At 36.2% G+C, this 12,482-nt stretch overlaps 1 protein-coding gene across 1 annotated transcript in view; it reads left to right on the plus strand.

The window, feature by feature from the left end:
- LOC121368709 (multidrug resistance-associated protein 5-like) overlaps window positions 1-7,791 on the plus strand; it is an 83,086-nt gene extending 75,295 nt beyond the window's left edge. Inside the window, exons 31-32 of the mRNA XM_041493458.1 lie at window positions 5,707-5,871; window positions 6,692-7,791. Coding sequence (XP_041349392.1) covers window positions 5,707-5,871; window positions 6,692-6,910 — 384 coding nt within the window. The 3' untranslated portion in view covers window positions 6,911-7,791. The remainder of the gene's footprint in view (window positions 1-5,706; window positions 5,872-6,691) is intronic.
- The last annotated feature ends 4,691 nt before the right edge of the window (window positions 7,792-12,482 follow it).

A 12,482-nucleotide genomic window follows, 5' to 3' on the forward strand; every position in this document is an offset into this window, starting at 1 on the left:
AGTTTGCAGCCATTGGAAGATGTTACGAATTAAAGGCACTGTCCTGTCCTCAGTTTGCAGCCATTGTAAGATGTTACTAATTAAAGAGACTGTCCCCAGTTTGCAGCCATTGGAAGATGTTACTAATTAAAGGGACTGTCCTCAGTTTGCAGCCATTGGAAGATGTTACTAATTAAAGGGACTGTACTGTATTAAAGAGACTGTCCTCAGTTTGCAGCCATTGTAAGATGTTGCTAATTAAAGAGACTGTCCTCAGTTTGCAGCCATTGGAAGATGTTAGTAATTAAAGGGACTGTCCTCAGTTTACAGCCATTGTAAGATGTTACTAATTAAAGAGACTGTCCTCAGTTTGAAACCATTGTAAGATGTTACTAATTAAAGAGACTGTCCTCAGTTTGCAGCCACTGTAAGATGTTACTAATTAAAGGGACTGTCCTGTCCTCAGTTTGCAGCCATTGTAAGATGTTACTAATTAAAGGGACTGTCCTCAGTTTGCAGCCATTGTAAGATGTTGCTAATTAAAGGGACTGTCCTCAGTTTGCAGGCATTGTAAGATGTTACTAATTAAAGGGACTGTCCTCAGTTTGCAGCCATTGTAAGATGTTACTAATTAAAGAGACTGTCCTCAGTTTGCAGCCACTGTAAGATGTTACTAATTAAAGGGACTGTCCTGTCCTCAGTTTGCAGCCATTGTAAGATGTTACTAATTAAAGAGACTGTCCCCGGTTTGCAGCCATTGGAAGATGTGACTAATTAAAGGGACTGTCCTCAGTTTGCAGCCATTGGAAGATGTTACTAATTAAAAGGACTGTCCTGTATTAAAGAGACTGTCCTCGGTTTGCAGCCATTGTAAGATGTTACTAATTAAAGAGACTGTCCTCAGTTTGCAGCCATTGTAAGATGTTACGAATTAAAGGCACTGTCCTGTCCTCAGTTTGCAGCCATTGTAAGATGTTACGAATTAAAGGCACTGTCCTGTCCTCAGTTTGCAGCCATTGTAAGATGTTACTAATTAAAGAGACTGTCCCCAGTTTGCAGCCATTGGAAGATGTTACTAATTAAAGGGACTGTCCTCAGTTTGCAGCCATTGTAAGATGTTACTAATTAAAGAGACTGTCCTCAGTTTGCAGCCATTGTAAGATGTTACTAATTAAAGGGACTGTCCTGAGTTTAAAGGGACTGTCCTCAAGTTTGCAGCCATTGTAAGATGTTACTCATTAAAGGGACTGTCCCCAGTTTGCAGCCATTGTAAGGTGTTACTAATTAAAGAGACTGTCCTCAGTTTACAGCCATTGTAAGATGTTACTAATTAAAGAGACTGTCCTCAGTTTGCAGCCATTGTAAGATGTTACGAATTAAAGGCACTGTCCTGTCCTCGGTTTGCAGCCATTGTAAGATGTTACTAATTAAAGAGACTGTCCCCAGTTTGCAGCCATTGGAAGATGTTACTAATTAAAGGGACTGTCCTCAGTTTGCAGCCATTGGAAGATGTTACTAATTAAAGGGACTGTCCTGTATTAAAGAGACTGTCCTCAGTTTGCAGCCATTGTAAGATGTTGCTAATTAAAAGGACTGTCCTCAGTTTGCAGCCATTGTAAGATGTTGCTAATTAAAGAGACTGTCCTCAGTTTGCAGCCATTGGAAGATGTTAGTAATTAAAGGGACTGTCCTCAGTTTACAGCCATTGTAAGATGTTACTAATTAAAGAGACTGTCCTCAGTTTGAAACCATTGTAAGATGTTACTAATTAAAGAGACTGTCCTCAGTTTGCAGCCACTGTAAGATGTTACTAATTAAAGGGACTGTCCTGTCCTCAGTTTGCAGCCATTGTAAGATGTTACTAATTAATGGACTGTCCTCAGTTTGCAGCCATTGTAAGATGTTGCTAATTTAAGGGACTGTCCTCAGTTTACAGCCATTGTAAGATGTTACTAATTAAAGAGACTGTCCTCAGTTTGAAACCATTGTAAGATGTTACTAATTAAAGAGACTGTCCTCAGTTTGCAGCCACTGTAAGATGTTACTAATTAAAGGGACTGTCCTGTCCTCAGTTTGCAGCCATTGTAAGATGTTACTAATTAAAGAGACTGTCCCCGGTTTGCAGCCATTGGAAGATGTGACTAATTAAAGGGACTGTCCTCAGTTTGCAGCCATTGGAAGATGTTACTAATTAAAAGGACTGTCCTGTATTAAAGAGACTGTCCTCGGTTTCCAGCCATTGTAAGATGTTGCTAATTAAAGGGACTGTCCTCAGTTTGCAGCCATTGCCAGATGTTACTAATTAAAGGGACTGTTCTAAGTTTGCAGCCATTGTGAGATGTTACTAATTAAAGGGACTGTTCTGAGTTTGCAGCCATTGTAAGATGTTACTAATTAAAGGGACTGTCCTCAGTTTGCAGCCATTGTAAGATGTTACTAATTAAAGGGACTGTCCTCAGTTTGCAGCCATTGTAAGATGTTTGCGATAACAGCCTTGGGAGGTAAAATCTGGTTTGGGCTACTACAAGTTGTACTGAGTACAAGCATTAGGACAACAACAAACACCTTGCAAATACAGACACTGATATTGTAAATAATAAAATGTATTTAGTTTGTATGTTACGTCATCGAAAAGGCTCTATTAGTCGGAAACATTTCACAATGGTTGTAAACTCAGGACTGTCCCTTTAAAAATGAGGTTGAAGATGTTTTTAGGGGACAATTCATTGTTAGTCAGGCTAATAAAGACCGGTCACGGTGAGCTTCTTTCAGATCCTTAGGGGCCATATAAGTCAAAAAAAGAAAGAAATATTGGCTTCTTATGGGGACACACATTGAATCATTATAAATCTTAGTCAAATAGTTTTTACATTTTTGACAGACCTGTTTGAAATCTGTGATCATGATCTGCATGGGCACAGCTGCCATATATTCAAATATATGTATGACAGCACACCCCTACCCATCCACAAAGCAACCTTTCGGTAGTCGTATGCCTAGAATGTTTTTCATGGAACGCCAAGTTACATAAAGGTATTTTTACCCAACAAGTTAGTATCTTTCTTAGAAAATTATCAAATCATCATCTAACTGCCATTTGACATCTACGCTAGTGGCTTACAACTGCCTCGTATCTATTGTAAATTTTGACAGTAATTTACGATGATAGTAAGCTGCACTGCGTCATGGAACGGCCTGGCGATCGTAGACAAAAATTAAGTTTGCGATGGTAGGTATTTACAGCGATAGTAGTGCTAAAATAGCTTCGTGGAACGGGGCCCTGTTCTGGTACCGTACTGATGGGAAACACAAGTAGTAATTATAGAATATTAAAGAAGCTTCCATTTCGTATCATGTTTATGTCCCGAGTGAAATAATTTTCAGTTGTCACAGGCTTTAGTGAGCGACAGTGATAATTATTTCACGATGACAGACATAATTACGCCAGAGATGTATTAACTTTGATCTAAAATGTCTTGCAGACCCGTAGAAACGACTTGGGGGGGGCACTGATGGATCGGGTACAAACTCAATATCAGATTTTGGTTACAATGGCAAACATTAATGTGATAAAAAATTTTTTTAAAAGGCTCACAAGTGGGAAGGGCCATGTGCCCAGCCCCCCACCCCACCCCCAGTTCCTACGGGCCTGTCTTGTGTTCCCTATTTTTCTTGCCATCAGTATATCTGCATGACTTTACTCTAGTATTTCCATATACTTACCATTTCTCACACCCAAAAGCCGATGTGTATTTTTATACTGAGGTGTCATTAAACTGTAGCCTACTCGAAAGTATTCGTTTCCCCAAAAGAAACACAACAAGACTGGGAAGGGTTCCAGGGTTTATTTGAATGGTGACGCTCTATTACACCATACACGTGGTTCTGTAAAAATAATTTCAAACGATAAATACACTGGTAGTAATAATAATTAACAACCTCGACTTAATCATAAAAATAAATTACACAGCAATATATATATACTCATTTAAATCATTATCACACAATTATGCCAAGTTACTGGCATAATAGTTTCCTTCAAAAATATACATATACGTTTCGGCGACATTAGTGCCAAAAACAATCATCAAAATAATTACATGCAGTTAAGACAATTAAATGCGATCATAAAAAAAAATACAAAAACAGTAAAGACTTAGCAACATTATTGCCAACGTCACTCGATTACAAAACAAACAACTTCCCCATTTCAAATGCTGTCAATATAAAATAAACAATAACGTTTGGGTTTGTATGACAAAACATTAAAATAAAAACCATTACAGAATACAAACCGGAATGTCCACTTTTCAAAAACACATATATATACATAAACAACTCTGTTACAGCACAGGTGAAACAAGTCACGTACATTGGTCAAGATGCACGTGAAACGCCTTCGCTGCAAGAATTGCATGTAATACAGAAATAGACAATATTACACACCTCCGCTGTGGGCCATGAACCATATAGGATGATAACCTGGACTTCATCCTGTGAATAAATGGGTAAAATATAAGCTACCGGTAACACTCAAATGGATAATGAAACTACAGCAATTAGACATCTCTTCATCCAACACTAATCACTAATTCTGCTTGTAGAATTAACTTGCGCCTCTATCTATATTTATACGTTTAATAGTATATATCCAACACCTTTACTTTATTACTGTTTATTAAGTTAACTCATCCATATATATATTTATTCATTTAGTGTGTTTTAGTGAATTCAATATTTAAAACATATTTACTTAGCATTAAAGGCATACTGTCACGGATTTAAAGACCTTATTTCTCTAAAAATGAATAGTAAATAAAAATTACATTAATTGTTGGAAACCAAATCTAGCTATCGCATCACCTTAACTGAACCATGATGGAGTGAAATCCATGTCAACTCTCTCGGCAATTTAGTTTTTGAATTATGGACCATTGCCATAATTCACTTATTTTTTTTACAAAATATCATTAATAAGTGGAGTATGGTGGTTATAAAGATGGTTGAATAAAGTACATTTAGGGGAAAATCTAATTATTTTTGTTCAGGTAATACTTTATTAGGCCATTAAATAGGTCAGTGGTCTGTGACAGTATGCCTTTAATTATGGACAACACTTTTCCACATTATGTATTACATTTACGTATATCTAAAATAATGTAATAAACATTATTATAACAATTAATACATGCATATTAGTCAAACCTGTAAGTGCCAAAAGAAAGTCTGAAGATAACGAAAGGCTCAGGAAAAGGAAAAGGCAAGTCGTTGTACCCTGTGTAAGTATGTAACGTGTACTCTGACTGTCTACACTCAGTGCTGTACAGACCTGACTTGCGATCACGTGACACCAAATACATATAACCATTGGCTAGAACCAACCAATGACTCGTCCCTAGCCAGTATGGCGGGAAACAACCATAAAAGGCTTTGTCTAATGCACCAATATGATATTCTCAATGCAGATTGAGAATATCCTATGATAAAATAAATAGAATCCTATCCTAAAATAAATATTAATAGTAATAAATAAAATATGTTATTTATATACAAACAGCCAAATATTTATTCCCCGTTATAAAACTTTCATTCATTCATTCATTCATTCATTCATTCTTTCATTCATTTGTCTTTACTCTGGATGGCATGACTCTGTCTCTTTTAACTCTTGCAATGCATGCACTAACCTTGTTGCGACCCGTTTTGTAGGTGTCTCAACATTTTCAGATTCTGATCCTGGATGAGGCGACGGCGTCGGTGGACACGCGGACCGAGTCTCTGGTGCAGCAGACAATCCAGGAGGTGTTCGAGGACTGCACAGTCCTTACCATCGCACATCGGCTCGTCACCATCCTCGACTGTGACAAGGTGCTCGTCATGGATGATGGAAAAGTATGTAACTCTTAGTAGTAATCCAATGATTGGTTATTATAATGCAAAGTGTTCGAGTGCTGTACTGTCCTTACCATCATGCACCGTCCTCACCATCATGCATTGTCCTTACCATAACGCACCAGCTCACCCTCGCACACCGTCCTCACCATCACTCACCACCATCACCATCACGCACCAGCCTCGCCATTGCACATTGTTCTTACCGTCGCACGCCATCCTCACCGTCGCACACCAATGATTGGTTATTATAATTTAGTGTTCGAGTGCTGCACCGTCCTCACCATTGTGCATTGTCCTCACCATCACACACCATTCTCACCATTATGTACTGTCCTCACCATCATATACCATCCTCATCATCACTCAGTTATGGCCTTTAAACTTAGAAGATATGAACATTTCTTTTCCAGACTTGTTTTGCAATGCCTGAAAATGTTGATATGAAATTTTGTATATACCGTTATCATGAACCGTTACAGAACCAGTTTTTTTTTCATGGTGAATTACCCATTTTTGACAGAGTTATGGCCCTTAAACTTAGAAGATATGAAAATTTGTTTTCTGGATGTTTGTTTTGCAATGCCTGAAATTTTGTATATACCTTTATCATGTACTGTTACAGATCAAGTTTGACTTTCATTGTGATTTGCCTAATTTTCACAGAGTTATGGCCCTTGAATTTAGGAGATACAAAAAAATTGTTGGGTTTGGTAGGGGACATGTATTGCTTTATATTAGCAGTACTCACTGAATGCTTGTTCAATATGTGCTTACAACTCATCCATCTGCTCACTCAATCATTCTTTCTTTCTTTCAGGTTATGGAATTTGATTCCCCTAAAGTTCTTCTAGCTAAAAGACATTCAAAATTTAAAACAATGATTGAAGCTTTGAAGACGCATCCAAAAGACTCGGTTTCCGAGGATACTGTAATCCCCCTCGAAGTGTCCGACTCACTACCCAAAGATCCATTTCCTGAAGACTCTGTCGTTTCATCTCTTTCTTACACAGATAAGACGGAGCCATGGTTTAGCTAGCAAAGAAAAAATACAGACAGCACCATGCAACCAGAATGTGCCTTTGACTTTCGCAAATACAAAGTGCTGTCATAATAATGATGCATGCAATTCAAAAGACTTGGAAGCATTTTTCTTATATACATTAGAATCTCGTTTGGTTGAACTCCGAAGGGTCGAATACATTGCAACGCTTGAAACAAAAACGAAGTCCCGAGTTACACTTACACAATGTGTACCTTATGGTTAGTTCGAACTACCCGATGGGTCGAACACTTTCTCAAGCACCGACGGGGTTCGAACCAACGGGATTCAGCTGTATATATCTTCCAATCTCAAGGCAGAAAGCAATTATTTATTTTTTAAAATTTCAGTCTCAAGGAAGAAACAATATCTTGCATTTACAAGATATTATATTTTAAACACCTTGATTGTGAACAAAGACAACATTTTAAAAAGAACAATTATAATCTCAGTCTAGAAAGAATATAAGTATTTTTTAGTTTTTAGTATATATGTATATAATGGAGGGAATTGCAATGGGTTTTTTCAGGTGTTAAAATTGTCTTTGAAACTGACACTGGTGCTAAAACTACTGCTTGATTGAAGCAGCCTCCAGGGAAAATAAGGTTTTGTTCAGTTAGCTTTATCATATTGCATTATTTGTATCTATGTAACTTAAGTTTTTCGCTCCAGGGCTTCTAGAATGTTTATAAAATCCACTGGCCATGAGATCAGGGATTTAAAAAAATTATCAGCCACGATTTAAAATTCACAAGCCCTATTTTACTTTAAATTAATACAATTAATACAATTTTATTAAATAGTAATAAAAATGACATATGTCACCTAAAGAGGGAGATAGAGCTTAAAAACACTAACATTGGGGGTTGGAGTGGGGTCAGGATATTCATATTTATAAAATAGACTTAACTGCAACATTTGATCTCTTTTTCTTTTTTTTTCACTAGCCATCGGGCATGGCAATAGTATTTATTTACTAGCCCAGCACTGAATATCACTAGCCATGGGACTGAGGCTACCATAATCTAGAAGCCCTGACCTCTTTTCATTCATGCTTGTAAACGATACATTTTCAGATGTAATCCAATCTTTTTTTTTAAATCATGTCGTACTCCTATTTTTACGTTTTATGACGATATTGTAAATATTGGTGTGAAAACTATGTTTAACCCTTGATGTTTGATTCCTTGGGAAAATCCAAGTTGTTAAGAAAGATTAATATTAAAAAACATTTAAAAATATTTTCTTTTAACTGAATCTGGAATTTTTTAGCCGTGTTCATTGGCTGTTGGATTGTTGGGACCAGTCAGTTGGAATCGGGGGATTATGCTGTAATGTATTTAGTGAGAGGTCAGGTTAAGGATCACGTAAAGAGAAAATGATCCTACTTTTCTTTACCTTTTTACATAGTTATCCTGACCAGCCTCATTCGACTCCTAGGTCAGCATACAATGTAGCTGAAATAACAAAAACAAAGACATTCACATAATTTTTATGGACTGCAGGAAAAAAATAATAACTAGTTTATTACTTAGGATATCAGCTTTATCCTGTTCCTGTTCGGGTCCAGTAGGAAATTGCGCTCTTTCCCATCTAACTGTCACAGGATAAAGCCGATATCCTACGTCATTAACTAGTCATTCTCTATTTATGCTGCTAACTGAAATAAGCTCAAACTTTCTTGTTTTCTTTGTTACATTTCTTCTCTTTGTAGAATGTTCACCTAAGGTGTGACAGGTCATAGGATCAGTCCCATTCAGTGGACGCAGGTTATTTTGTTTCTATTCAGCCAGTGCCCTGTAACTGGCATATTAAAGGCCATGGTATGTACCATCCTGTCTATGGGAAAGTGCATATATACAAAATTCCTTGTGGTCACATTGGGTTTCATCAGTTTGTTTCTTTTAACCAAATGTCAAAATTTGACTGGTGTTTTCCGTTTTTTATTATTAGCAATTTATACATATTTATTTTATTACATTTAATGTGATTTTGGCGTATAAAATATTTGTATCTAGGCTTTTGCCTTATCGCATGTGTGTTGGTAAATAAATATTGCAAATATTATGCTTTAATCACGTTTAACAGGCATTCTCATTATGCTAATAGTCGCATTGACTTGCATTTCATTTCATTTCAACTTATTTTCATACTTATATCCAATTAAGGTTTAAGCACGATGTCCTGGGCACACACCTCAGCTATCTGGGCTGTCTGTCCGGGACAGTGGGTTAGTGGTTAGTTGGTTAGTGAGAGAGAAGAGGCTGTAGTAGCCTTTCACCTACCCATTGAGCCCTTAAGAACTCGCTCTGGATTGGAGCCATTACCAGGCTGCAAACCCTGTACCTACTAGCTTGTAGTCTGATGGCTTATCCACTGTGCCACAGAGCCTGGTATCAACTTGTAGCATGCAATCGAATCATACTGTGAGAAAAGCTAAATCGGAATGACATTAGTGATTGGTGATAAATGTGGTTGGTTGTAAAAAAAAAGTTTCATCTGGGCAAAAAATGTATGCAATTTTATTTCAGCTAGTACAAGTAGCCTTGTGCTTGAAACATGTATGGGGTATTTGTAAAAAAAAAGTACTTGAATTTTGTGCGGAACTAGGGTAGTCATAGATGCTACCCGTTATCTCAGAAATGAGCAGGTAGGAGTTTTAGCCACATCTGTTACTATTGTCATCTATGGGATTTGTTTTGGTAGTATACACCCATATAGTATATGTGAAAATGCATGTAAAACCTTTGAAAACTTTATTAATCATAATAATTTTTGTTATTTAATTTTATGAAATAGAATTAAGATTTAAAAGAAATGAGATTGTGAAAGTCTTTGATTCAGCAGTGTTATTGTGTTCAAGCAGTAATGGGGAAAAGATATTTCATGACTACAAAGTAATAATATTGTTCTACAAGTCCCTTTGCTAACTGCTTTTAATTACAGTTGGTGTATGTTTGTGTGCATGGACATGCGTGTTTGTGTGCATGGACATGCATGTTTGTGTGCATGGACATGCGTGTTTGTGCATGTTTCTTTTTTTTGTGTACATGCATGTGTATGTGGTTTTTGGATGTCATGGAGAAAAAGAAAAACATAATTTGTCATTATTTAAGCACCCGCCAAGCATTTTCTGACAGCGTCATTAAAACAAACTACAACACAGCAATTACTGTATGCATGTTTTAATCAACCAAGAACAAATTACAACACAGCAGTTACTGTATGCATGTTTTAATCAACCAAGAACAAATTACAACACAGCAGTTACTGTATGCATGTTTTAATCAACCAAGAACAAATTACAACACAGCAGTTACTGTATGCATGTTTTAATCAACCAAGAACAAATTACAACACAGCAAGTACTGTATGCATGTTTTAATCAACCAAGAACAAATTACAACACAGCAGTTACTGTATGCATGTTTTAATCAACCAAGAACAAATTACAACACAGCAGTTACTGTATGCATGTTTTAATCAACCAAGAACAAATTACAACACAGCAGTTACTGTATGCATGTTTTAATCAACCAAGAACAAATTACAACACAGCAAGTACTGTATGCATGTTTTAATCAACCAAGAATATAACTCTTTATAGGCACAGACCCTAGTTTTAACCTGTAAAAAATAAACACTAAGTTTAGTTAATCAACAAACCTGTAACTCGTTTGGATAAAGTTACAGTAGAGTTAAAGAAGAGTCTATGATGTTAAAATGGGAAATAACTTTTAAAATAGACTAGAACTCAAATTAATAAACCGCTATTTCTCAGGCGCATGTGCGTTTTTAAAAATATGAAATATGCATTTGTTTTTATTAGAAACACCAGGATGACCAGAAACACCTTGGTTCTACAGAAATGGATAATCTAAAGAATAAAATAGAAGTAATGTTTGATTTCAGTGATCATAAATGGCTCTAACAGTGAAACATATGCTGTAGTATTATTAGAAACACCAGGATGAGCAGAAACACCTTGGTTCTACAGAAATGGATAATCTAAAGAATAAAATAGAAGTAATGTTTAATTTCAGTGATCATAAACGGCTCTAACAGTGAAACATATGCTGTAGTGTTATTAGAAACACCAGGATCAGCAGAAACACCTTGGTTCTACAGAAATGGATAATCTAAAGAATAAAATAGAAGTAATGTTTAATTTCAGTGATCATAAATGGCTCTAACAGTGAAACATATGCTGTAGTGTTATTAGAAACACCAGGATGACCAGAAACACCTTGGTTCTACAGAAATGGATAATCTAAAGAATAAAATAGAAGTAATGTTTGATTTCAGTGATCATAAATGGCTCTAACAGTGAAACATATGCTGTAGTGTTATTAGAAACACCAGGATGAGCAGAAACACCTTGGTTCTACAGAAATGGATAATCTAAAGAATGAAATTTAAGTAATGTTTTATTTCAGTGATCATAAACGGCTCTAACAGTGAAACATATGCTGTAGTGTTATTAGAAACGCCAGGATGAGCAGAAACCTTGGTTCTACAGAAATGGATAATCTAAAGAATGAAATTTAAGTAATGTTTTATTTCAGTGATCATAAACGGCTCTAGCAGTGAAACATATGCTGTAGTGTTTAAAAACTAGGGTCTGCCCCTTTAATGGTTCAAAAACAATACTGAGCTTTTGCTGTTGGTAAACAATTGATTTTAAAACAGGGTTTCACAAAAGATTTCTCTGAAAACTAATTCTTTGTGAAAGTGGACAGGTGCAATATCATTAAACAGAGATTACAAATAACACTGGTCATAATATGGATCTCTGCAGGAGTTCTTCATTAACAAGTGTCATGTCATGTTAGTTGTATTTTAGAACTGAGATCAATGCTTATTAAACTGACTCTGAGCTCAAATCTTCAATGACATCACACACATGCAATTTGTATGGCGTTGCCATGGCGTTAAAGTCTCTAAATGTTATTACAGACTTGAGTCTAGACTATCTTTACAAAATTTTAGAGTCTAGACTCAAATTTTTAATTGGAGTTTGAGACTCTATTGCCATGGCAACATCATACAAATTGTCTACACTTAAATGTGTATAAGCCTGGGCCTATATATACTAAAACATTAGGGCAGTTGCTGACTTGATCACATGGGGGCTGGAAACGCTATAATTATTATTTTATATATGGTGGATCTGCATAATGAGCTTAAACAAAACATTTGTGGATGATGAGAATTGTTTTTTTGTTTTTTTAAAAGCCTCCCCGCCCAAATAGCCGATATCATTTTAAATATTCATTCATTAAACATTACATATTAAACCCCCATATGATTAATTCTGGAACAGACTCTAGTGTTTTGATATTGTGCTTTTGCACTTTCAGTTTTCAGTTTTGGTTTACTATAGGTCACTGATTGTTTGTGAGTTTTCTGTTGTATACTTAAGAATATACATGTAGGTAATTCTGATATTTCAATATTGTCATTCCTGCGTACACAGCCACCTGCAATAAGCAGTCAACTGCATAAAGCAGCCACCTGCAATAAGCAGCCACCTGCAATAAGCATTCAACTCTCGTAAGATGGGCGAGAC

The sequence above is a fragment of the Gigantopelta aegis genome, chromosome 1, assembly GCF_016097555.1.
Source record: "Gigantopelta aegis isolate Gae_Host chromosome 1, Gae_host_genome, whole genome shotgun sequence".
NCBI lineage: Eukaryota > Metazoa > Mollusca > Gastropoda > Neomphalida > Peltospiridae > Gigantopelta > Gigantopelta aegis.